Raw genomic sequence first — 27,472 nt, 5'->3', positions numbered from 1 at the left:
GGATTTTTAATGCGTATTAGGTTTGATGTATATCTTAGATAGGACTAGCTTGCTGCAATCATTAGAGTATGACTGAAAATTAGAAACAGTAATTTATAGAAGATTCACGTAATAGATTTCCTAAACATTAATTATCCTGAAATAAAATCAGGAAATAAAATTTCTATTATACTTAGTTTTAGATATGGTTCATAACGCATGTCAATTTTATGGTTTTGATGTTGCCTTTTCAAAGATGTGAAATACTCGGAATATTGGCCCCAAGTAGCTGATATGCATATGAAAGAAATTACTTCAGCAAGCCCAGACTCCTGCATCTTCCCTAAAATAGAAAAGCAATAAATTCCTTAACTTGATATACCTAGTTTTTCTTAATTAACAATAATCTTTTGATATTCAGACTACTTGCCCCTTATTACAAACTTCTGTATAACCCTGACTCCTTTCTCTGCCGCCTCTGAGCAGTTGTCAGTCGCTTGAAATGGCTGTCTCCTGGGCTTGAAGTCCTAAAAATTCCCTCTGAATAAAACATTATTCAGTTTTTAAGTTGTGACTATTTTTAAGTTGACAAAGGGTAAAAGTGAATATCCTTTTGCTTAATACTGCAAAAGGAGATATGCTATTTTGCATTTCCACACACAATATATGATAGTCTTTTAACCACACTCTCTCCAACAGACTGTTGTCAAGCTTTTGGATTTTTGCCAGTCTGGTGGGTGAGAAGTGGTGTCTCCAAGTAATTTTAATTTTATGCTAACCAACACATTTCAATAAGTTAATGACAGTCTACATTAACATATAAAGAAAGAAATTTGCCATTAGGCATCTACGATTTTATGAGTTGGCTCTGATCCTCAACCTGCAGGTTATTTAGTTAGATTTGTGGTAAGAAGAAAGATGGATTTGTTAAAACAACTATTATGTTAATAAAATATTCAGTTAAAAAAAGATGGATTTATTATCCTCAGCATAGCAGAGTAAATAATCAACTATGGTCTCATACTTGGAAAATGTTTTATAATCAACCAAGTACTTTTAGAGACAGAAATAGGACAGGTGCTATGCTCATTTTGTAGAAGGGAAAACTGATTGAGATTTTCCAGTTTAACACAGCAAATGATAGAGCCGGGTTTAAATTTCGAATTTCTGATCTACCTGTATACGAGTTCTGTGGTTTCTCTTCCTGGTATTTGCTAAAGAATGCATGACCTATATTACCCAGGAGGTGGCAGTGTTCTCTTAATGTTCATTGAGATTCACTTTCACACTAGAGTTACTTAAAAGAAATTGAAAATTGTATTTTTCCATCTGGTATTCTTGAGCGTAAGTTATGTTTAGGTGTTAAAGATAAAAGGATGAATAAAGTCTGCTTCCTAGAAAGTCACCATGTAGGTACAAGAGTTGGGGCAGTAAGTAAGAGTTAAAAGCCTACAAAATTATGTATAAAATGCTGTGGGAATACAAATTTATAGTGGGCCTTTTGGGTGGTGTCTTTTATGCGATGATGGGGGTATAGTTTTACCTAGTACACAGATGAGAGAGACAGGTAAATTCTAGCTTTCTGATCTCCTCAACACTATATTCAGTATTTTTAATATCTTTTCAGATGTAAATACAGTGTTGAAGTTTATTCCATTTGTTCATTAACCAAATATTTTAAAGTGGTGTGTGTGTTTTCACACGTATATCCAAAATGTGTATGTTGAAATGGTTTCTCATTCATCCTAATATCAGTTCAGTTCAGTCACTTAGTTGTGTCCGACTCTTTGTGACTCCATGAATCGCAGCACTCCAGGCCTCCCTGTCCATCACCAACTCCCGGAGTTCACTCAAATTCATGTCCATCGAGTCAGTGATGCCATCCAGCCATCTCATCCTCTGTTGTCCCCTTCTCCTCCTGCCCCTAATCCCTCCCAGCATCAGAGTCTTTTCCAATGAATCAACTCTTCACATGAGGTGGCCAAAGTACTGGAGTTTCAGCTTTAGCATCAGTCCTTCCAAAGAACACCCAGGGCTGATCTCCTTCAGAATGGACTGGTTGGATCTCCTTGCAGTCCAAGGGACTCTCAAGAGTCTTCTCCAACACCACAGTTCAAAAGCATCAATTCTTCGGCGCTCAGCCTTCTTCACAGTCCAACTCTCACATCCATACATGACTAGTGGAAAAACTATAGCCTTGACTAGACGGACCTTAGTTGGCAAAGTAATGTCTCTGCTTTTGAATATGCTATCTAGGTTGGTCATAACTTTCCTTCCAAGGAGCAAGTGTCTTTTAATTTCATGGCTGCAACCACCATCTGCAGTGATTTTGGAGCCCCCCGAAGTAAAGTCTGACACTGTTTCCACTGTTTCCCCATCTATTTCCTAATATAGGGTGCTTCTATTTTTTCACATTAATTAGCTTTTTATTTTTGGCTGTGCTGAGTCTTCATTGCTTCAGGAGAGGCCTTTCTCTAGTTGCTGTTAGCAAGGTTACTCTAGATGAGTATGAGGGCTTCTCTTGTTGAAGAGCATGGGCTCCAGGGCGAGCGGGCTTCAGGAATTGTGGCTCCTGAGCTCTCGAGCACAGTTGTGGTGCACTGGCTTAGTTGTTATGTGGCACGTTGGATCTTCCTGGACCAGGCATTGAACCTGTGTTCCCTACATTGGCAGGTGGTTTCTTAACCACTGGACCCACCAGGAAAGTCCCAGGGTGTTTTTACTGCTGCTTCTGTCTAAAGGAGCATGTTTCTGTAAGCCTTGCTGTTTCTCCTGTGACTGCCAGAGGACAGTAGAGCAGCCAACACACAGACCTAGCATTTGTGCATGACTAAAGAGAGAGATGATTTTATAGCATCTGGGCATTTTGCATCCACGAAGTAGGAATTAGGGTTCCACTCCAGATGGAGTTTCCTTTCTCCTCTTTTCTTCTAGAAAGGGATGAAGGAGATCCTTTTCAAGAAGCAAGCTTTCATGGGGAGGTTGTCACTGCTGACAAATATTTTTAAATGTTACTTTAGCCAGATACTATTAAATACTGGGGATATAATAGGGTACACAAAATAGTCACAGTCCCTGTCCTCATCAAGTCTGTGATTCTGGCAGAACCTACTAGTGACTAGTAACCTCATAAATAGTGTATATTGATGTTTTAGAAGCCACTTCTTATATTCAAATCTTGTTTCATCTGAGAGTTTCAGGTTATGCTACAAATTATCCCTGAGAGGAAAGCAGAATTCAAGCAAATTATCTTCTAAATATATAATGAATCAAACCTCAGGTAGAATCTTGAATATTTAATTGGCAGCACTTCCCAGCAACTGTAGTTTTCTATTGTTTGCATTATAGGTTTATCCCTAGAAATATCCTCCAATGTGCAATTTAGGAACAGACTGAAATATTCGATATCTCTGCTACTTGAGATAAAGAGTTGATTTGAAGAAAACAGTTGAACTTTCACCTCTGGAATCTTAGGATTATTCTTTTATTATTTATGACCCCTAAATATATATTTATCAGAATTTTAAATTTTACAATCAAGTCACACTGATACGGGAACAATGCTGAATTAAGACAGAAAGTCTGGATTCTGGTGTCAGATATTATTTGACTCCCAGGACCTTATGGAAGTGAGTTTACCTCTCTGTTTTTGTTTTTTTTAATCTGAAAATGAGACAGGACAAAGGAAAGGAGGTATCCAGTTCACCAGTGTTCTGACTCATTATCATCCTCACTGCCTCACACTTTTTGCAATGTTGGATTTAATCACACGAAATTACCAGTATTTGACTGTTTGAAAAGATTCTGTGTTTAACCTACATAACCAGCCATTTCATTTGGTTCAGTCTAATTGTTGAATTCAGTTGTGGGCTTTTATTGTGATTATCTGAGTTATTTATTTTAGGGTTCAGTTCAGTCGCTCAGTTGTGTCCGACTCTTTGTGACCCCATGAATTGCAGCACGCCAGGTTTCCCTGTCCATCACCATCTCCCAGAGTTCACTCAAACTCACGTCCATGGAGTCGGTGATGCCATCCAGCCATCTCATCCTCTGTCGTCCCCTTCTCCTCCTGCCCCCAACCCCTCCCAGCATCAGAGTCTTTTCCAATGAGTCAACTCTTCCTATGAGGTGGCCAAAGTATTGGAGTTTCAGCTTTAGCATCAGTCCTATTTTAGGGATAGCTGAAGCTAAACAAAATTAATGGCTCAAGTGTGAAGGAAATGTGCATTTGGAGACTATAATATTACTTATCAATGCAGTCCATTCTGGGTGTGCATAGAATCCAGTCTAGTCTTTTCTTTCTACATTGTGCTAATTTTCTGGTCCATGGATGCTAGATGATTTGATTGCTGTATTTCTTTAGTGTCTGTCAAAGGAAGAGTTACTTGAAAGTTTTGTTAGGGTTTTCTCTGTAATAAGTTTTGGCCAGAAGTATCTTATTATGGAAGAGGAGAATATACTATTAGCACTGATATCCAGGGTATGAGTTAAATAATTCTGCAGAGTTGCCTTTCTTTTCTCTCTCTTTTCTATGAGTTATGTCAAGGAGTTGAAAGGGCGAACTTTCTCAATTTCTAGTTTTAGACCAATTTTGTCATTTTGTCATTCCATCCTACATCTGAAGGGAACAGGGCTAAGTTTCTCTAGTTGTTTGATGCAGATCCTTAAATATTCCTGCTTGAGTAAGCTGATGTGTTAAACTTTTTTTTTCCCCACTTCTTGAGGCGTTATTCATCTCTTTACCATGAAATAAATTGGACTTTGGGGTCTTTTGTCATTACTTAGACTTTTGGTCGCAGAAGTTAATCAGTGAGAGGAAAGATAACCCACAGAGGATTTTTTTTAGTTCCCCACCCAGGATAAAACCCATGCCCCTGCAGTGGAAGTGCAGACCACCAGAGAAGTCCTAAGACCTCTGGCTGCTCTACCTGAGACACTTAAAACTGTTGTTTTGTTACTGAGTTCATGCTTGTACTGCTTGTCACAGGACAGGCCAGTAAATCGAGAGACAAGTTGTTGAGGCAGGGAATAGTGACTTTATTTGGAAAGCCAGCAGACTGAGAAGATGGTGGACAATTGTCCCAAAGAACCAGTACCCAAGTTAGAATTTAGGCTTCTTTTATACTAAAAGTGTGTGGGGGGGTTGGTTGTTACAGACTTCTTAGGGTCAGAATCCTTTGTTCTTGCATCTGTCCATGTAGGTCAGGTTATATTGTTTCTGTGTACCTCCAGCATGACAGATGTTACTCTGTTCTGTAGCCTTTTAAATCTCTGCATGAATGGAAAAGTGTTATACCTTAAAAGTCAGAACCTTGAAAATGGGCTATTCTTTATATTTCAGGCTATAGGCAGCATTCTTAACTTGTAGCAAAAGCAATAGAATACAAAGGTTAAAGTAAAGAAACAGATCCAATATGGAGTCAGATTTGTTCTTCCCTATTACAGTTTTTCTGGAGAAATCACATACTTGTCTATATGGAATTTGAGGTATAGATATCTCTAAGAGATGTTCCAAATAACTATTTTACTTTTCCCCCCTCAGAAAAACTCTTGGGTGCTATGCCCAAAAGAACCAAGAATTTGAGAAGCATTGACTAAATCTAGAAAAATGTAAGCAGTCATAATTGGCAAAGCAGATGAGGGGGGTGGGTATCAAAGTAAACACACTGGAAGAAATAGGATTCTTCCTCTTTTCATACACTTTCTGAATCTAACCACAGAACTCCATCACCTTTTCTGTCACTTCCATAAGATTCTATAACTTCCTTCATTTATCTTTAAAATATTTATTTATTTATTTAGCTGCCCTGGGTCTTAGTTGCAGTGTGTGGATTCTAGTTCCCTGACCAGGGATCAAACCCGGGCCCCCTGCATTGGGAGCACAAAGTCTTAGCCACTGGACCACCAGGGGAGTCCCTACCTGCTTTAAAAATACACTTAAAAATGGACTTCCCTGGTAGTCCAGTGGCTAAGACTTGTAGTCTCAGTGCAGGGGTCTGGGTTCCATCCCTGCCTGGGAACTAGGTTGCACACGCTGTGAGCAACTAAACTCTTGAGCCACATCTAGCGAGTCCTGGGCCACAACAAAAAATGCTGTGAGCAGCAACTGAGACCCAACACAGCCTAACAAATAAAAACATATATATATATATATAATGGAATTTATTTAATTGGATCCTTCTTTATCTACTTTTAGAGTGGCAAAAAGGTGTTAAATTTTAGGGTATATGAAGATCTTCCTCTTTTAAAAATCTATTTCAGTTTCTTAAAGTAGCAGGACTCTTGAGAAATGGGAGCTGCGATGTCTTGTCTAATGTGCTTTGATTCTGCATTATTTTGTTTCCTTTTTTTTCCCTAGAGATAAGAGATAGTCCACCAATTTCAGGAGATTGGAGTTATGAAAAGAATTTTCAAATAATCAGATCATTTGCTTCTGGAAGATAGAGAAAAGAAATTGGGTTGGATGATTCCTGAAATTTCTTATTTAGTATTTCCACTTATATAGTTCAGCCTATCTAGTCCTAGTATGATCTTTTGAATGTAACTAAAATACTAGTTTTTGGAAATGTTCACATCAGATCATAAAATCTGGCTTATGTAATGCCCAGAGGGATACACACTGGGAGACAGTGATTAATCTAAATGGAGCTAACACCTGTTAGCTTTTTACCAAGTGTTTACCAAGTGTGTCATGTACCTTCCTAAGGGCTTTATATGCATTGCCTTATTTCACTTCATTACAATTTTAGGAAGTAGAGACTGTTTATTTACTGTATTTTACAGATGAGCGAAGTGAGGTTCAGACATGTGAGGTAATTCTCCCAGTGTCAGTCAGCTTGTGAATGAGAGGACTGAACCAGAATTTGGATTTGACCCTAAAGACTAATGAAGGAGCTATTATCTCCATTTTAGAAATGAGTGCATCAGAGATGTTAAGTAACTTGGCTTAAAGTTACGTAAACAGTAACTAACAGTGGTGTCAGGATCTGAATGCATGTCTGCTTTTCTCTAAAACTTATGGTTTTAACTATCTTAAATTCTAAAATATCATTGAGCATTAAGGAGTGCAGTAAGAGAACACAACACATTGAGAATATTAGGATTCTTAAGAAATTAGGTTGAGTGCTGTTATAAACCTCATTATATTTATTTATCTCTGCTGGGTCTTAGTTGTAGCACACAGAATCTTCTTAGTTGCAGAATGAGAATTGTGCTCTAATTACTATATAGAGTTGAAGTGAAGTGTTAGTCACCGAGTCGTGTCCCACTCTTTTCGACCCCCACTTCACTTCAGCTCTATATAGTAATTAGTTCCCTGACCAGGGATTGAACCCAGGGCCCCTGCATTGGGAACACAGAGTCTTAACCACTTAAAGATAAACCCCGCTATAAATCAGGTCTTAAAGACTAAGGTTTGGTGCCACATTGTTAGGCTAAGGGAGAAGGAACTAAATGTCAATGATAACTTGGCATATAGTGAATGAGAACCTCTGAGGGCAGAAAAGGGACTTAAAAAAATATGGTATCCGTGGGAGATGCCTTTATTGATTTATTGACTGCATTTGGCTGCTGTGCTTCCAGTCTCAGCTGCAATTCCCACATTGAGGCTGTTCCCACCCTTCCTGTGTCCCTTGAGCTTAGCAGGCACTTCCTGTTCTATTAGAAATGAAAGTTAGAGATTGGGGGTGTGGTATGTATGTATTTACTCTGCAGAATGTTGGTACTGTTTGTCCCTTTATTATAGCAAAAAGGTGACAGGAGAACTGGAATAGAGACTGGGACTTCATTTAAGGGAGGGTTTGGCCTTAATGTTTGTTGTGGCAAAGCAGACAGGTTAATTTATTTCTTAGAATATCCACTATGACAGTGAGGGGGCCTTAAGGGATTTGAAGGCTTTCATCCTATATCCCTGTTCCACTTGGACTAGATTGGTAAATTACTGGATAGCGTTCTTAAATTTTTGGTTTCCTACAAGTTTATTTTATTGTTAAGGCACCATCTACAGCACATTCCTTTAGTACTATTAGAGGTAAGTGTAGCAATTGTGTTAAATTTTTGATTCTAAAGTTAATGTTCCTTTCCTCCTAAGATCTTTGTATTTTTCTTCTCTGTGAAGCGTGTTTTTAAAAAAGTTATTTGTTTATTTTTCTGCAGTTTAGAGACAGCTTGAAGCAAACATCCCAGCTCTGTGAACTTCAGCTTGGGGATAAACTTCAGATTGGGTGAGTAATCGTTTCAGTTTCATGGACCTTGAAGCTCAGAATAGTGGGATCAAGATTCATATGAGATAGCTTACAATTGTCAAAGAAATCACTAGGCAATTATGTCTCAGTAAAGCTGGGGGGAAAAAAAGAACTAAGTATCAAGTTTCATGACTTACTCCAGTTTGAAAAATCATTTTTGAAGTCATACCTGGGGGAATCTGAAAGGATTAAGAAGCATCAGCCCATCAGCGTGACCCAAGAGGAATAAAACTGTGCAAAGATCTGAAACTAGTTATTTCCCCATCCTCTGTTTTGCTTGTCTCTGCTCTTCGGTGAGCTCTTCTGTTTGTTATTCTGTGTGTTAAGCTCGCTGTAAATATAAAGTGGTGGTGGGGGGGAAGTACTGAGCTTATTTTCTTCACATGTTCTCCAAAGCAGTGTCCCTTTAAAATCAAGTTTGGAATCTTATAGCTGAGATCTAAGGAGAAAGTGTCCTCGTTTTTTCCATGAGAATCTGAACTTGTACAAAATAAATAGGAAAGGGGATAGAGTTGAAAGACCTAAAAACTTCTTTTTGGTCTAACTGCTAAGCCTATGAAAAATTAAAAAATAACATCTTGGGCATTAGGACCCAGTGGAAGAGCCTCACTCAGACTCGGGGTTAACTTCTATCAGTGACGTAAACAAGCAGCCCTAGCTCATTCTTTACTCCCCCTCCCTCCCCCCTCCTCCTCCTCCCTTTTGCCTCTCCCTGCTCTTCCTCCCTCCCTCCCTCCTTCTCTCCCTCCTTTCCTCTCCCTTTCCCTCTCCCTCTTTCTCTCTTAGCTTCCTGACATTAAAGAGAAAATGCTGCTATCAGTGACGTCCAGGCCTGGGATTTCGACTTTTGGCTATAACAAGAACAACAAGAAGGTAGGGAAAAGTGCTTTTTTGGAATTCAGCTACTTCCTTTTCTGGGGATCGGGGAGTGCCCTTGGCTTTAACATTCTCCTTAAGAGGGGAACAGGCTTCCTCTCCTCTCAGCTCCTCTCTTTTTCCACCACTTTTTTTGGTCATCTTTTCTTACCTGGTTCCGAAGTTCCAGGAATTTACAGCCCTTTACCTGAGGCCTGAGAAGGCAGTGGAATTAAAAACAAATCAAGCTTTGCAAGTTCAGAGCTTTGTGAAGTTAGTTTGACTTCCTGCTGATGTATCCAATTTTCACAGGGAAAATATGTCACCTCAAACCCTGGCCCCCAGCCTGCTCACTCCAAGGTTATTTCGTTGTTTTGATTAACTGCATTCTCCTCCAGCCCACCTTCCTTCCTACCATTCCATCAGCGTTATCAGGTAGCTTGAATACAGTGAGTGAAATCACAGCTTCAACTGAGGACTGAGTCTACTCTTGGAGCTTAGATAGAGACCCTACTCCACCCAGCCTGTAGGCAAGGAGTTTTTAAGAGAAGACCTTGGGAATTAAGGCAGAAAGTTCTGGGATTCTTTGGGGTCTGCTGCTAAGCTGGGGCTTCCTGCTCTGCAGATAGCCAAGCTCAGCAGGCATCTTTGAAGTCTTTTTGATTAACCCACAGCTGCCAGAGAGTTGTGCTATGCTTGGGCACAGGGGCAGTCTGGGGAGAGGTGTACAGTCGTGCCCACAGTTGCCAAGGAATATCTTGGGCAGTTTCTTGGCATTTCAGTGCACACAGTGCTGACTAGGAGAAACTTTATGCTGTAGCAAAAAGACCCTTTACCCTCTGTCTTGATTTTCTAGCTGGTCTTTGTAGAAAAAAAGGTGACGTATATATTTTAGGATATTTTGTTCATTTGATGGATTGTTGGGGCGTAGGAAGGGATTCTTGATGCTTTCTTATATACCTAACGAGACTGATATAGGTGAACAAAGTATCTGATGAAGGCAGTGGGTAAATGTTTGGAACCGAAACACCTGGTGTTAGTTTATACGCTATTCATTCTGTCATTGCTTCCCTGGGGGCTCAGACAGTAAAGATCTGCCTGCAGTGCAGGAGACCAGAGTTTGATCCTTGGATCGGGAAGATCCCCTGGAGAAGGGAATGGCAATCCACTCCAGTATTCTTGCTTGGAGAATTCCATGGACAGAGGAGCCTGGTGGACTACAGCCCATGGGGTGGCAAAGAGTCGGATACGACTGAGTAACTAACACACGTGCGTGCGCACACACACACGCACACACACACATTTTATATCCGTAAGAAATATGGGTTCATATGTTATCAATTTTATATACACACATAAATCAATATGATTTTGACAGAGGGATAGCTCATCTGTCTTTATTCTCTTCAAATCTTGTATAGTACTATATAAAAGTTTCCTTCCTAATTTTTTCCCTCCAAGTCTCTCAGATTACCCGTTAAAATACAGTAAAATGAATTCCAGAAATTGTTTTTTTCCTATTAGTACCCATGTATTTGATGATATCTAAAATATTCTTGTTTCTTAGCTCTGTACTTCCTTTTCCTCTTGTTGTATAGGAAACATTTAACCAGCTTCTAAATCTAGGATATTGTAGGGCAGGGGTCCCTAACCCCTGGGATCTAATGCCTGATGCCCTGAGGTGGAGCTGATATAGAAATACTAGAAATAAAGTGCACAATGAATGTAATGCTCTTGAATCATCTGAAAACCATTCCCCACGCCCATCTGTGGAAAAATTATCTTTCACAAAACCAGGCCCTGGTGCCAGAAAGGTTGGGGACCACTGATGTAGGGGACAAGGGTTATTATTGTGGACTGGGATTCAAGTATATCTCTTTCTGATAACTTGTAAGGTTTGAGAAGCCATTAAGAAACCTGGGTTGGGGTAGATCGTAATTACTCAGGCTATTTGTCAAATGTTCTTTGGGTTCTTATAGGTCAGCGTTATGATGACATCACTTTGTGACTATGACAACTTGTGTGTGTATATAGGTTTGTAGGTATTGGGCCTATTTAAATGCAGTGATTACTACGTTACTGTTTGTCTTTTTGTTGATGTGTACAGCTTAATGTGTTCATTTTTTGAAAAGAATGTTTTGAGTGAATCTGATCATGTAATTTGGCTGTTTATATACTGAAGGTTAGTTTTTAAAATGAGTTGTTAGTTTTTAGTAATAAACATAAGATGTATTTATTTTAAAAATTTAAGCATCAAGAGGTATATAAAACAAAAAATCTTCCCTTCATGTCCTGAAGTTACCTAAATCCCACCCGGTAAGGGAAGTAATTAGTAGCAGCTTGCTTTGTCTATTCTACCAGACTCTTTTCAATGACAAATTAAAGTTTTAATTTTGACATTGGCTTATTTACCATTGCTATTAATACCTAAGTTTGTCAGGTAGGACAAGTCTACAAAGTTTTGGAGATCTCTGGAACATTTGAAAAACTGAAATAAAATTCTGAATTTCTGAGAAGGTACACATTATAAATATCTGCTTTTCTTTTCCATCATTTTGTTGTACCAAAATCTGTAAGTCACAGATTTGTAGAGATCTGTTTTCTCTAAGGAGTATTTTTGTATCATAATTTACTGTAGTTGTCACTTCTGGTTAGTGGAATATCTTGAGTGAGCTCAGTTTGAAAAGATTTATTTGTACAGCACTTTTGTAACTCCATTAATTTTTATTTAATGTCTTTTAAAAGTAGAATTGTTTGGGGACTTTCCTGGCAGTCCAGTGGTTAGGACTCAGCGCTTTCACTGCCATGGCTGGGGTTCAGTCCCTGGTCAGGGAACTCAAATCGTGTAAGTCCTGCAATTCAGGAAAAAAAAAAGGAATGTTTTATTTTGAAACATATTTGTGTATTTTATCAGAGAAGTTGTTTCCCAAGGAGCCAAGGACAAGCACAGTTTTCTTATTCTTTCTCGGCTGTTGTAAATACAGGTATACAATGAACAAGCGTATAATGCCTGGTAAAGGCACACACATTCTTTCTCAGGATGTACTGTTGACTATCCATTCTTTTTAATGGAATTAAGTAATCACAAGGGCTTCCCTGGTGGCTCAGTGGTAAAGTATCTGCCTGCCAATTCAGGAGATACTGGTTTGATCCCTGGGTCGGGAAGATCCCCTGGAGAAGGAAATGGCAACCCACTCCAGTATTCTTGCCTGGAGAATTCTAAATCATAGAAAGGAGAAAATGTGAATTTCAAAGAGAGATTCTGAAAAATTATGGTATTAAAAAAAATCTATCTTAATTATTATTAGTTCTTAAAGGAAAAAAAGAAAAGACTAAAGGTGAAAAGATCAGAGTTCTAAGGTCGCAACACTTCCTTCAGCTTCTGAAAGAGTTGCCTCAGTAGAGAGATTTGTGTCTAGGTGAGACTGAAAGAGGAAGTGTTTGTGAGTAAAGGAATTTCAGACTTGTAAAGAGCCTAACCACACCTTCCCTGACATCATCTTCCTGGCATGTGTTATTATAAGTTAACTCCTCACAGCATCAACAACCATTCCCTTTGGAAAAAAAGAAAAGAGACTTTGTTTAACTTGGGATAATTTGCCTTCCCTGACCTGTTTTGCATAAATTTCTATTTCTTCTTGATCTTAACATATTGAAGGCCATATTGGGGTGGGGAGTTGCGGGGAGTGGGGCGGGCTGGAGGAGCAGAGGCCGTGATGAGAGCGAACTGGCTGGTGGGCATTGCCAGATTTTCACTCTTTAAGAAGTCTGAGTTACCTGAAGGTTTTTGGAAGAGTTTACTCAGGAGAGCAGAAAGTGGGAAGCAATACTAGAATTGTTCATACTCCTAACAGGGAGAGAGAATTTTTGTGTGTTGCCCGCCAGGCTCCTTCATCCATGTGATTTTCCATGCAAGAATCCTAGAGTGGGTTGCCGTTTTCTTCTCCAGGGGATCCCTGACCCAGGGATCAAACCTGAGTCTCCCGCATTGCTGGATGGGTGTATATTACCTGCTTAGCCTAGTGCCTGCCCACTGTTGGGCCAGCTTTCCTTATCTCCCCACGTCCCCTGCACGCTGTCATTACGCTGACTCTGCTTGAACCAGCTGTGTTATCTGCAGTTCTCTGGCAGTACTCTTTGGTTGTTGGTTTCCATTTCTAAAGTCCTAAGAAAATATGCTGTAAGACAGAAAAATATAGAAAAGAAACAAAACAGAAGAAAATATAAATCAGAAGTCAGGGACTTCCCTGGTGGACCAGTGGTTAAGATTGTGCATCTCCAATGCAGGACACCCGGTTTCAGTCCCTGGTGAGAGAACTAAGATCCCACACGCTGTGTGTGTGCAGTGTGGCCAAAAAAAGTCAGCTAGAATTAAAATGCAGATGTGCAAACCATAAGAGTTAATCCTGGAAGATGAAGACTGATGCATAGTCACGATTTTGTCAGTGGAGAGGTGGTTGGTGACTTTAACAAGCAATTTCAGATTGAGGAGTAAAAGCAGGGTTGGAGTGGGTTGTTGAGTGAATGAAAGTAAGGAAGTATAGATGGTAAATATGGACTGATCTTTTAAGAATTTGGATTAAGATGAAAGTGCAGGAAAAAAATTAAAAAAACAGGCAAAATGTCTGAATAGATATTTCATCAAAGAAGATCTACAAATAGCCATGAAAAGATGTCCAGCGTCATTAGCCATCAAGGAAATCAAACCCACAGTGAGATACCACTTCACACCCACAAGGATGGTTGTAATCAAAAACACAGATAATAGCGTGGTGTAATTGTACTCTTATAACCTGCTGATAGGAATGTAAAATGGTGCAGCTGCTTTGAAAAAGATTTTGGCGGTTCCTTAAAAGGTTAAACACACTCTGTATAGACATTACTTTGCCAACAAAGGTCCATCTAGTCAAGGCTATGATTTTTCCAGGGGTCATGTATGGATGTGAGAGTTGGACTGTGAAGAAAGCTGAGCACTGAAGAACTGATGCTTTTGAACTGTGGTGTTGGAGAAGACTCTTGAGAGTCCCTTGGACTGCAAGGAGATCAGTCCTGGGATTTCTTTGGAAGGGATGATGCTAAAGCTGAAACTCCGGTACTTTGGCCACCTCAGGCAGAGCTGACTCATTGGAAAAGACTCTGATGCTGGGAGGGATTGGGGGCAGGAGGAGAAGGGGACGACAGAGGATGAGATGGCTGGATGGCATCACCAACTTGATGGACGTGAGTTTGAGTGAACTCCGGGAGTTGGTGATAGCCAGGGAGGCCTGGCGTGCTGCGATTCATGGGGTCGCAAAGAGTCAGACATGACTGAGCAACTGAACTGAACTAGGTATGTACCCAAGGGAAATTAAAACATAATGTCCACACAAAAAGCTTGTACATCAGTGTTCATAACGGCATTATTCATTATAGCCAAAAAGTGGAAACAATCCATATAGCCATCAACTGATGAATGGATAAGTAAAATACTATATTTACCCATACAATGGAATTTTGGGTTTTATTCAGTGATTAAAAAGTAGTAAGAGTACTGGGACTTCCCTGGAAGTCGACTGGTTAGGACTCCAGGGCATAGGTTTGATCTCTGCTTGGGGAACTAAGATCCTACCTGCCATGTGATGTGCCAAAAAAAGAAAAAGTAATAGGGTACTGATACAGTCTACAAAATGGAAGAACCTTGAAAAAATTATGTTAGTGAAAGAAGCCAGTCACGAAAGACCACATACATTTGACCCTTGAACATCGCGGGACTTGTAACACCAGCCCTGTGCAGTTGAAAATCCACATATGAGCTATATTTGATCCTCCGTATCCATGACTCCTCCATATCCATAGATCTGCATCCTCAGATTAAACCAATAGCAGAAAATCCACATGTAAGTGGATTAAAATCTGTGTTGTTCAAGGATCAGCTGTATTTGATGCTTCCATTTATATGAAATGTCCAGAATCAGAGAGATAGGAAGGAGATTAGCAGTTGCCTAGAGATGGAGTAGGAGAGTTTGGAGGGAAAGAAAAGTGACTGGTAATGGGTATTGGGAGAAGGCAATGGCACCCCACTCCAGTACTCTTGCCTGGAAAATCCCATGGATGGAGGAGCCTGGTAGGCTGCAGTCCATGGGGTCGCTAAGAGTTGGACACAACTGAGCGACTTCCCTTTCATTTTTCACTTTTGTACATTGGAGAAGGAAATGGCAGCCCACTCCAGTATTCTTGCCTGGAGAATCACAGGGACGGCAGAACCTGGTGGGCTGCCGTCTGTGGGGTCGTACAGAGTCGGAAACAGCTGAAGCAACTTAGCAGCAGCAGCCGTGGGGTATTGGGTTTCTTTTGGGGGTAATGAAAATGTTCTAAAATTGATTATAGTGATCCAAATACCATTGAAAATATATTGTAAATGGGTTAATTACATGGTATGTAAATTATATCTCAATAAAGTTATTTTATGTTTAAATATTTGTTTATAATTTTTAATTTGGTTGTGCTGGGTCTTAGCAGTGACATGTGGGATCTAGTTCCCTAACTAGGGATCAAACCCGGGCCCCCTGCATTGGGAGCATGAAATCTTAGCCACTGGACCACCAGAGAAGTCCCAAGTTGTTATTTTGAAAAGATGGGGAGCAGAGAAATGAGATGAAGGCTGGAAGAAGATAGTGGTATGTGGGGAGAATTTTCTTAAAGGTGGGAGATACAGAAGCCAAAGTGTAATTAAAAAGGTTCATGATCAGTTACTTGATACTTTCCAAATATATGTGTTGATTCATAGTCCCTCCCATTCTCTGATTCTGTTGCCTTTGTGCTTCATGTAGTATTCAGCCTCTGATGCTTTCTTGTTGTTGTTCCTTCCTTTTGGAATGGCCTTTTGCTATTTATTTGTTCATCGTACTCACATTCATTAAATAGCTCCAGAATGTGCTAGGACCTATGTAAATAGACTGTTATTTCTTTTATTAAAAGAAAAAAAACAAAACCCTTTCTCTTGGTGCCATGTCTTCCTTCAGCTGCTGTTCCATTTTTCTTCTTCCCTTTATATAAACTATCTTGAAATAATTTTTTTAAGAGTTATATATACTAGCTGTGTCCAATTTATTTCCTTCCATTACTTCTCTTTTATTATCTTTAATATATTATTTAATAACAGATTACATGTAACTATAAAGCATATCATGTACGGATATGAGAGTTGGACTATAAAGAAAGCTGAGTACTGAACTGATGCTTTTGAACTGTGTTGGAGAAGACTCTTGAGAGTCTCTTGGACTGCAAGGAGATCCAACCAGTCCATCCTAAAGGAAATCATTCCTGAGTATTCATTGGAAGAACTGATGTTGAAGCTGAAACTCCAGTACTTTGGCCACCTGATGTGAAGAGCTGACTCATTTGAAAAGACCCTGACCCTGGGAAAGATTGAAGGCAGGAGGAGAAGGGGATGACAGAGGATGAGATGGTTGGGTGGCATCACTGACACAATGGACATGAGTTTGAGTAAGCTCTGGGAGTTGGTGATAGACAGGGAATCCTGGGGTGCTGCAGTCCATGGGGTCGCAAAGAGTCGGATACAACTGAGCAACTGAACTGAAGCTGATAAATCATAGTAATAAGAGCAACACCTGTGGGCTTCCCTGGTGGCTCAGTGGTAAGGAATCTGCCTGCCAATGCAGGAGACGTGGGTTTGATCCCTAATCCAGGAAGATCCCATATGCCACAACTACTAAGCCTGTGCTCTTGAGCCCAGGAGTTGCAACAACTGAGCTCACAAGCTGCAGCTCCTTAAGTCCACACACCCTAGAACCTGTGCTCCACAACAAGAGAAACCACCACAATGAGAGCTCATGCGCTGCTACTGCTAGGGAGCAGACCCCTCCCGCCACAGCTGGAGAAAAGCCCTCGCAGCGGCAAAGACCCAGCCCAGCCAGAAGTAAGCAAAATAGTTTAAAAAGAGGAACACCTGTAAACCCATCTTCCAACTTAGGAACTATGATCATTGCCTGTAAATTACATACACGTAGGAGTTTTTCACCATCCCACTGCCTACCTCCCTTCTAAAGGTAACTACTCGTATGGCAAAACCAATACAGTATTGTAAAGTAAAATAAAGTAAAAATAAAAATTAAAAAAAATAAAGTGAAAAATAAACAAAAATTTGAAAAAAATAAAGGTAACTACTCTTAAATTTTATATTTATCATTCTATTGCTTTTTAAAAATAGTTTAAAATCGTGTTTAGTTTGCTTTTTTACATTGTTCTAAGTGCTTTACATATATAATTTAATCCTCATGACAGTTTCATGATTATTTTCCCTGAGTCACAGATGAGAAAAAATGCACTACAGAGAGCTTAATAATCACGTTTCTAGTGAATGGCCCAGCTGGGATGTGAACTCAGATCGCTGGCTCCTAATCTGTGCTGTCAACCTCTGCTTTATTGTCTTATTGCAACAGTCTTCTGTTTGTTTGTTTCCATTCAGTATTACAGCTTCATGATTCATTCATGTTGTATATTTTATTCATTTTTTCTTGTATAATATTTCATTTTGTGAATAAACCATAATTTATCCATTCTTCCAGCAGTGAGCTTTTGGACTATTCCAGGCTTGTTTGTTTTTGCTGTTCCTAACATAGCTGCTCAGAATATTATCATATATGTGGCACAGTTGTGTAAAAATTTCTTTGAAGTTTATACGTAGGAGTGGGGTTGTGGAGCATAGTTTGTGAATGTTGGCTTTTAAGAGATGATGCTGGAGAATTCCCTGGTGGTCCAGTGGTTAAGACTGCAAGGGGCATGGCTTGGATCCTTAGTGGAGGAACTAAGATCCTGCATGCCCAATAGTGTGGCCAAAAAAATTAAAATACATATGCATGTTCAATCGTGTCTGATTCTTTGAGACCCATGGACTGTAGCCCGCCAGGCTCCTCTGTCTGTGGAATTTTCCAGGTAAGAATACTGGAGTGGGTTGTCATTTCCTACTCCAGGGGATCTTCCTGACCCAGGGGTAGAACCTGAGTCTCTTTCGTCTTGTGCACTGGCAGGCGGATTCTTTACCACTGTGCCTCCTTGGAAACCCCAGTCTAAAAAGAGATAATGCTAAATTGCTTTCTAAGTATACTACTGTTGTTTCCATAAGCGATATAAAATTTACTGTAGATTCATAGCCTCTCTACTTATTGAAAATGTCATACCTCTCATTCTCGCTTAAATTCAATCCAATTTGACTTTTATTCCCAACGCTCCACCAAAACTGCTTTTACAAAGGTCTGCAATGACTTTCCGTTTTCCTGAGTGGTCAGTTCATGACCCTCATCTTACTGAATCTGTTGTCGACACTTGACACATTTGATCACACAATTGCTTGAAACACTTTCTTCATTTGGTTTACAGACCACCATACCCTCCTGTTTCTCTAGCGTCTGTGGCATTTTCTCTGCAGGCTTCTTTGCTGGTTCCTCCTAATTTTCCTGATCTCTGAACGTTGGGAGATGCCCAGGACTCAGTCCTTGAGTTTCTTTTCTATCTGCACTTCTCCATTCATAATTTTATTGAGCCTCATAGCTTTAAATATTATCCATATCTAATGGAAAATCTGAAAAAGACTATATACATACTTATATATATGACAGGGCTTCCCAGGTGGCTCAGTGGGTAATGAGTGTGCCAGTGGTGCGGGAAATGTGGGTTTGATTCCTGGGTCAGGAAGATCCCCTGGAGGAGGGCATGGCAACCCACTCCAGTCTTCTTGCCTGAGAATCCCATGGACAGAGGGTCCTGGCGGGCTGTAGTCCATGGGATCACTAAGAGTTGGACATGACTGAAGCGACTTAAGCACACACGCACACATGTATAACTGAATCACTTTGCTGTATACCTAACACTACCACAGCACTGTAAATCATCTATCCTTAAGTTAAAAAAAAAATCACCCATAGGATGACAAATCTCAAATTAGATTTCAACCTGGACTGCCTTCCTACAATCCAGATTCATATTCTAACATCACATCTCCATTTAGATGTTTATCAGACATTTCAAATTTAATGTGTTTAGAACAGAGCTCCTGCCTGCCTTCTTCCTTCTTACTCTGCCGCAGCCATCCTTCTCACTGTCTTCTCCATCTAAGTAAATGTAAATCTCCTGTAAATTTCATTTTTCCAGGTGTTCAAGCCGAACTTCTTGACTTATCCATGACTGTTCTCTTTCTCCTACAGCCCCATAACTAATAACATAATACACTAGTACCTACTTTATTGGACTCTTAGTAATTAATGCCTGCTACATAGTAAATGATCATTAAAATTACCCATGGAAGATATGATTCCATTCTTTTTCTTCCTGTATGCATATAAACAAACTTATAGTTTCTCTCATCTTAAAACAATGGAAACCCTGCTTGATCCCATTTCTTCTGCCAGTTACTGTCCCATTTTTCTGATCCTTTTATAATCCTTTTTATAATCTACCTTCTTGAAAAAGTAGTTCCTCTAAAATCTCTGCTTCATTACATTCCACTCTTTTTCTCAATATTTGCTCTTTTTATCTTTTAATTGTAAAATATATACAACAAAATTTGCCATCTTATTGATTTTTAAGTATACAGTGTAATGGTGTTAAGTATGATGCATTCACATTGTGCAGCCCATCTCTAGTAGAACTCTTCATCTTGCAAAACTGAAATTACCCCATTAAACGGCTCCCCCGTTTTCCCCTCCCCACAAACTTGGCAACCACTATTCTACTTTCTGTCTTTTATGAGTTCTCTAAGTACTTCGTATAAATGTAGTCATATGGTATTTGTCTTTTTGTGATTGATTTATATAACTTAGCATAATGTCCTCAAAGTTCATCCATGTTGTAACATATGTCAAGGTTTCCTTGCTTTATAAGGCTGAATAATATTACGTTGAATGTTCATACCACATTTTGTGTATCCATTCATCTGTGAGAGATACTTGAGTTACTTCCTTCCTTTGGTTATTGTGAATAGTGTTTCTGTGAACTTGGGTGTATAAATATCTCTTCAGACTCTGCTTTCAGTTCTTTTGGGTATATTCCCAGAATTGGAATTGTTGGATCATATGGTAATTCTATTTTTAATTTTTTGAGGAATTACCGTATTATTTTCCTTAGTGGCTATATCATTTTATGTTCCTACCAGTAGTGCACAAGTTCTGATTTCTCCGAATCCTTGCCAACACTCATTTTCCATTTTTTTGATAGCAGCCATCCTAATGGGTGTGAGAAGGTATTTCATTATAATTTTGATTTGTATTTAATGATTAGTGATGTTGATCATCTTTTCAAGTGCTTATTGGTCATTTGTATGTTTTCTTTGGAGAAATACTGAAGCCCTTTGCCCATTTTTAAAGTGGGATTTTTTTGTTGTTATTGAGCTTTAGGGGTTCTTTATATATTTCGAATATTAATACCTTGTCAGGTATATGATTTGCAAATACTTCTCTTTCAGGAAGTGAATTTTTATGAACAAGTTCTACAATGAAGAGGAAAAAGCATCTTGATACATAAAAGTTAAAGTTTTAAAAAAATTTGTAAAGGGTTTTGAAATTTAATTTTATTTGCTTATTTTTGGCTGAGTGGGTCTTTGTTGCTGCTCAGGCTTTTCTCTAGTTGTGGTGCCTGGGGGCTGCTGTCTAGGTGGAGCACGCAGGCTTCTCATTGCACTGACTTCTCTTGTTGCAGAGCACAGGCTCTAGACATGCAGTTGTGGCTTCCCGGGGCTATAGCACAGGCTCAGTAGTTGTGGCTAACGGGCTTAGTTGCTCCTTGGCGTGTGGGATCTTCCTGGCCCAGGGATCAAATCTGTGTCTCCTCCATTGGCAGGCAGATTCTTTACCACTGAGCCACCAGGGAAGTCCTAAAATTTTTAAATCAGAAAGTGTTTAAGACTGCGTGGGTACTAAGTTGCATCAGTCATGTCTGACTCTTTGTGACCCTATGGACCAACTATAGCCTGTCGGGCTCCTCTGTCCATGGGATTCTCCAGGCATGAAAACTGGAGTGGGTTGCCATTGCCCTTCTCCAGGAGATATTTCCCATCCAGGGATTGAACACACATCTCTTACATCTCCTTCAGTGGGTTCTTTACCATTAGTGCCCATTGGGAAGCCCCATCTAAGACTAAATTCTTTCAAATGTTCAAACAAAACAGAAAACAACCTATTCAATCTCAATAATAAAAGGTGTCCTTGGGGTTTCCTAGTGGTCCAGTGGTTAAGAATCCACTTCGCAATGCAAGGAACAGTGGTTGGATCCCTGGTCCAGGAAGATATCACATGCTGTGGGGCAAACGGGCCCATCCGCCACGACTATGGAAGCCCACACTCTTGGAGCCCATGCTTTGAAATAAGAGAAGCTGTCATGAGAAGCCCGTGCATGGCAACTAGAGAAAGCCTGCTTGCAGCAACGAAGACCCCGCACAGCCAAACATAAATAAGTATTAAAAAAGACTTGATCTTGGTATATCATCCTTTTAACGTGCCGTTGAATTTGTTTTGGTAGTATTTATTAAGAATTTTTGCATTTATCCTCGTCATGGATGTTGGCCTGTTGTTTTCTTATAGTATCCTCATCTGGCTTTGGTATCAGGCTTGATGTTGGTCTCATGAACTGAGTTTGGGAGTGTTCCTGTCTATTGAGTTTTTGGGAAGAGTTTGAGTATTGGTGTTAATTCTTTAAATGTTCGGTAGAATTCACTTGTGAAGCCATCTAGTGCTGGAGATTGTCAGTCTCCTTATTAGTCTGTTCAGGTTTTCTCTATTTTTTATTACCAAGACTTGGTAGATCATACATTTCTAGGAATTTATTCATTGCTTCTAGGTTGTCCAACTTGATGGCATATGATTGTGTCTTACGATCCTCTGTGTTTTTGTGATATCTCCTCTTTCATTTTAAATTTTATTTCTTTGAGTCCTCTTTCCTTTGTAAGTCTAGCTAAAGGCTTGTCAATTTTATCTTTTTTAAAAAACTAATGTCTTTCTATTCCTGATTTTATTTAGTTTTGTCTTTCTATTCCTGATTTTATTTGTTTTTGCTCTGATCTTTGTTACCTCCCTCTTTCTTCTAACTTTGGCCTTAATATGTCCTTCTTTTTCATGAGGTAGTTTGAGATTTTTTTTTTCTTAACATGTGCATTAACTTCCCTCTGTGCTCTATTTTTGCTGCATCCCATGGGTTTTTGTATGTTGTGTTTCCACTTTTGTTTCAAGATTTTTGTTTTTTACTTTATCTCTGACCCATTGGTTGTTCAGGGGTGTGTTTAATTTCCACACATTCATGAATTTTCCACTTTTCCATCTGTTGTTTATTACTAGTTTATACCGTATTGGTCAGAAAAGATACTTGGTATAGTTACAATATTTTTAAATTTACTGAGACTTTTTGTGACCGCATGTGCTCTATCCTGGAGAATATTCCAGGTGCACTTGAAAAGAAGATGTAATCTATTATTTTTAGATGGAAGACTATATATGTTGTTAGGTTATTTGATCTAAAGTATAGTTCAAGTACATTGTTTATTGATTTTCTGTCTGGGTGATCTGTTCATTATTGAAAGTGGGATATTGAAATCCTCTGCTATTATTGTATTGTCTGTTGCTCCCCTCAGATCTGTTAATATTTGCTTCATATTTTAGGTGCTCTGATGTTTAGGTCCTCTTAATATTTTCAGTTTAGTCCCATTGCTCAGTCATGTCTGACTCTTTGCGACTCCATGGACTGTAGCATGCCAGGCTTCCCTGTCCATCACCAATTCCCAGAGCTTGCTCAAACTAATGTCCATCAAGTCACTGATGCCATTCAACCATCTCATCCTCTGTTGTTCCCTTCTCCTGTCTTCAGTTTTTCCCAGCATCAAGATCTTTTCCAGTGAGTCGGTTCTTTGCATCAGATGGCCAAAGTATTGGAGTTTCAGCTTCAGCATCAATCCTTCTGGTGCTGTGAATCCTCTTGATGAATTGACACTCTTATAATCATATAATGACTTTCTTAGTCTCTTGTTACAGTTTTTGACATATTTTTCCCTGATATAAGTATAGTTATCTTTGCTTTATTTTGGTTTCCATTTGTATGGAATATCTTTTTCCAGCCCTTCATTTTGTTCTTCTGTGTGTCCTTGTAGCAAAGTGAGTCTTTGTAGGCAGCATAAACATTAGGCCTTCTTTAAAAATCCATTCAGCCACTCTTCATTCTTGCCTTTTGACTAGAGAATTTAATCTGTTTACAGTTAAAGTAATTATAACTCAGTAAGGACTTATTATGGCAACCCACTCCAGTATACTCACCTGGGAAATCCCATGGATAGAGCAGCCTGGTGGGTTACAGTCCATGAGGTTGCAAAGAGTTGGACATGACTTGAGCAACTGACACAGGCTAAGGACTTATTACTGCCATCTTGTTAATTGTTTTCTGGCCATCTTGTAGTTCCTTTCTTCCTCTCCTCTCTTACTGTCTTATTTTGAAATTGATGATTTCTGATATGATGTACTTTGATTCCCTTCTCTTTATCTTACATATATCTATTATAGGTTTTTGTTTTGTTGTTACCGTCAGGCTCACCTGAAACATGTTACAGGTGTGACAATCTATTTTTAAGCTGATAACAACTTAACTTGATTGCATACAAAATCTACCCCTTTACCTCCCCCCATTTTATGGTTTTCATATCAGTTTACATCCTTTTATATTGTGTATCCATTAACAAATTATTGTAGCTATAGCTATTTTAATACTTTTGTCCCTTAATTTCTATACTAGAGTTAAGTAGTTCATATTATGATTAGAGTAGAGTATTCTGAATCTGTGCTTACCTTTATCAGAGTGTTGTGTATTTTCATGTTATTAGTTAGTATCCTTTGTTTTCAGATTGAAGAATTCTTTTCAGCATTTCTTGTTAAGGCAGGTTGGGTGGTGGTGAACTCTCAACTTTTGTTAGGGAAAGTCTTTATTTCACCTTCACCTCTGAAGGACAACTTTGTTGGGTAAAGTATTTCTTGTTTTGCTTTTTTTTTTTCTCCTTTCAGCGTTTTGACTATATCGTCCCATTCACGAGTGGCATGCGATATTTCTGATGAGAAATCAACTCGTAGCCTTATGGAGACTTTCCTGTATGAGAGACATTTTTTTTTTCTGACTTAAAAAAAAAAAGGTTTTTTGTTTATGTATTTATTTCTTTGACTGCAGTGGGTCATTGTTGCTGCGCGTGGGCTCTCTCTAGTTGTGGCGAGTGGAGGTTCGTTGCTCTAGTTGTGGTGCATGGGCTTTTAATTGCAGTGGCCTCTCTCGTTGCCGAGCATGGGCTCCAGGGTGTGCAGGTCTCAGTAGTTATGGTGCGTGGGCTTAGTTGCTCTGTGGCAAATGGGATGGTTTTACTGTAATACATCTTGGAGAAGGTCATTTTGGATTGACATTTTGAAGTGAGCTTTTAGCTTAATGAACCTGGACACGTTCACATCTCTCCCCACATTTGAGAAGTTCTCAGCCATTACTTTTGAATAAGCTTTCTACCCCTCCCTCCCTCTCTTCTGTGACTCCAGCGGTATGCAGATTGTTTCTGTTAATGTGCCCTGTAAGTCCCATAGGCTTTCTTCATTCCTGTTAGTTCTGGCTTTGTTTTCTTTCCTTCTGGCTGGATAATTTCAGATGATCTCTCTTCAGGCTCACTGATTCTTTCTTCTGCTTGGTCTGATCATAGTACTTTTAAGTTGACAAATCCAACTAGTATTTTGTTTGTTGTCTTGTATCTTACATAACCTCTTAGTGGCATTGCTAGAGTTGACCATTCCCCATTTCTTGAATTGCTGTCTTTTGTTGCTTCTGGTAACACCACCTTCTCGGGTCTTGCCCTTTCCTCCTCCTCTGTTGACCTTCTTGTCAATTACCCTACTCAGTTTCTGAGTATTTTTAGTTCTTTAGGCTTTCTTGCCCTCTCTCTAAACATACCTTCTTCCTAAATTTCACTTATTACTATGCTAATAGGTTTACCAATAATTACTAGAACAGACTTCTCCTCCGTGTATCCAACTTCTTAATTGGTATTTTTTCCTAGAAGTCTCACAGATTATTAAAATTAATGCATTCAAAATGTGATGATTGCTTTGTAGTACTCAAATTGGCTCTGCCCCACCATCTCTATAGTAGTAGTGAATGACACCACCTTCCATCCAGTTACTCAAGCTAGACACGATACTTTCCCACATCTAATTTATTATACAAGCTAACTGTCCATCTTTACAGCCGTCTCTCCAATTATAGGCTCTGTTGTCTCTGGTTTGGACTATTACAGTGACCTCCTAATCGAGCTTGCCGCTTAACTCCTGTCTTACTCTTGTTTATTCTTTCCGTAGTAGCTAGAGTAGTATTTTGAAAACCTAGATCAGATCTTATAACTTCTCTCTTACATAAAATTATTCACTGTCTGTAGGGGTGAATGAAAGCCAGACACTTTAAGACAGCCTGAAAGTTTGTTCCTACACCTTCATCCTTCTATACACAAGTGTCACTGGCCTTCTGCTTCTTTCAGATTCAGTTGAAAGTCTCACTTTGTGTCTTTCGCGCATTTCTTTCTGGAATGATCTTTTATTTCATTCTCTGAATGACTGGTTTCTGCTTATCCTTGAAGTCTCACTTAAATGTCACCTTTATAATAACTAAAGTAGGTCACAGCCTTCTGAGCTTTCTTTCCCCTAGCCCATTTATCACACTCGGTAATTATACAGTTCCTTTGTGATTATTTGATTAATGGCTGTACCTCTGCTAAATGCTGAATTCCGTTAGGACCAAGACCATCTCACGTCTTTGTCTCTAGATGGTCTTTAAGTCAGCGTTTTGCTCTTGGTACCTGACATAGTGCCTGGTACTCTAAAGTGGGCATGAAGCATTCACTGAACGAACGGATGTGAGCTCGTTTCATGTTTCAAGCACTGTAAGAGCTGCTGTTGCTGCTCCGTCTCTCAGCTGTGGCCCTTTGCGACCCTGTGGGCTGAGCACGCCAGGCTTCCCTGTCTTCAGCATCTCCCAGAGCTTGCTCAAACTCATGTCCATTGAGTCGGTAATGCCATCCAACCGTCTCATTCTCTGTCGTCCCCTTCTCCTCCTGCCTTCAATCTTTCCCAGCATCAGGGCCTTTTCTAATGAGTCGGCTCTTCACATCAGGTGGCCAAAGTATTGGAGTGTCAGCTTCACCATCAGTCCTTCTAATGAATATTCGGGGTCGATTTCCTTTAGGATTGACTGGTTTGATCTCCTTGCAGTCCATGAGACTCTTAAGAGTCTTCTCCAACACCACAGTTTGAAAGCATCAATTTTTTGGTACTCAGGCTTCTTTATAGTCCAACTCTCATATCCATACATGACTACTGGAAAAACCATAGCTTTGACTAGATGGACCTTTGTTGGCAAAGTGATGTCTCTGCTTTTTAATATGCTGTCTAGGTTTGTCACAGCTTTTCTTCCGAGGAGCAAGCATCTTTTAATTTCATGGCTGCAGTTCCTGTACACAGTGATTTTGGAGCCCAAGAAAATGAAGTCTGTCACTGTTTCCATTTTTTCTCCATCTATTTGCCATGAAGTGATGGGACCAGATGCCATGATCTTAGTTTTTTGAATGTTGAGTTTTAAGCCAGCTTTTTCCACGGTCCTCTTTCACTTTCATCAAGAGGCTCTTTAGTTCCTCTTCGCTTTCTGCCATTAGAATGGTGTCATCTGAGGTGTCACTTCATATCGATATCTGAGGTTATTGATATTTATCCCGGTAATATTAATTCCAGCTTGGCTTTATCCAGCCTAGCATTGTGCGTGATGTACTCTGCATATAACTTGAATAAGCAGGGTGACAGTATACAGCCTTGATATACTCTCTTCCCAATTTTGAACCAGTCTGTTATGGAGTTCTAAGTATTGCCTTTTGACCTGCATACGGTTTCTCAGGAGGCAGATAAGGTGGTCTGATATTCCATTCTCTTTAAGAATTTTCTACAGTTTGTTGTGGTCCACATAGTCAAAGGCTTTAGCATAGTCAGTGAAGCAGAAGTAGATGTTTTTCTGGAATTCCCTTGTTTCCTAAGATCCAACAGATGTTGGCGATTTGATTTCTGGTTCCTCTGCCTTTTCTACGTCCAGCTTGTACATCTGGAAGTTCTTGGTTCACATACTGTTGAAGTCTAACTTGAAGGATTTTGAGCATGACCTTGCTAGCATGTGAAATGAGTGCAATTGTGCAGTAGTTTGAACAGTCTTTGGCATTGCCTGCTTTATTTGTATGTATTTTAATCCTCACACTAATCATATTACGCAGTTGCTGTTACTGTCTGTATTTTGCAGGTACGCTTAAGCAACTTACCAAAGTCACACAGCTCACACATGGCAATAGTAGAATTAAACCTCAGTCT

General features: G+C 39.5%; 1 protein-coding gene across 21 annotated transcripts in view; it reads left to right on the top strand.

The window, feature by feature from the left end:
- RBMS2 (RNA binding motif single stranded interacting protein 2) overlaps positions 1-27,472 on the top strand; it is an 82,362-nt gene that overhangs the window by 11,714 nt on the left and 43,176 nt on the right. For 6 of the 21 annotated variants that reach the window (XM_027967581.3, XM_042247070.2, XM_042247068.2 and 3 more), the window contains exon 1: positions 9,000-9,095. In XM_027967581.3, coding sequence (XP_027823382.1) covers positions 9,030-9,095 — 66 coding nt within the window. In that variant the 5' untranslated portion in view covers positions 9,000-9,029. Of the gene's footprint in view, positions 1-7,640; positions 8,009-8,133; positions 8,202-8,999; positions 9,096-27,472 lie in introns of those variants that run through there. The other 15 variants (XM_060412960.1, XM_012174733.5, XM_027967580.3 and 12 more) reach the window with 4 other exon arrangements.

Source organism: Ovis aries, chromosome 3 (genome assembly GCF_016772045.2).
Source record: "Ovis aries strain OAR_USU_Benz2616 breed Rambouillet chromosome 3, ARS-UI_Ramb_v3.0, whole genome shotgun sequence".
NCBI classification, from domain to species: Eukaryota; Metazoa; Chordata; class Mammalia; order Artiodactyla; family Bovidae; genus Ovis; species Ovis aries.
Note: the sequence above shows the minus strand (reverse complement) of the source record. Positions and strands in the feature narration are given on the sequence as shown.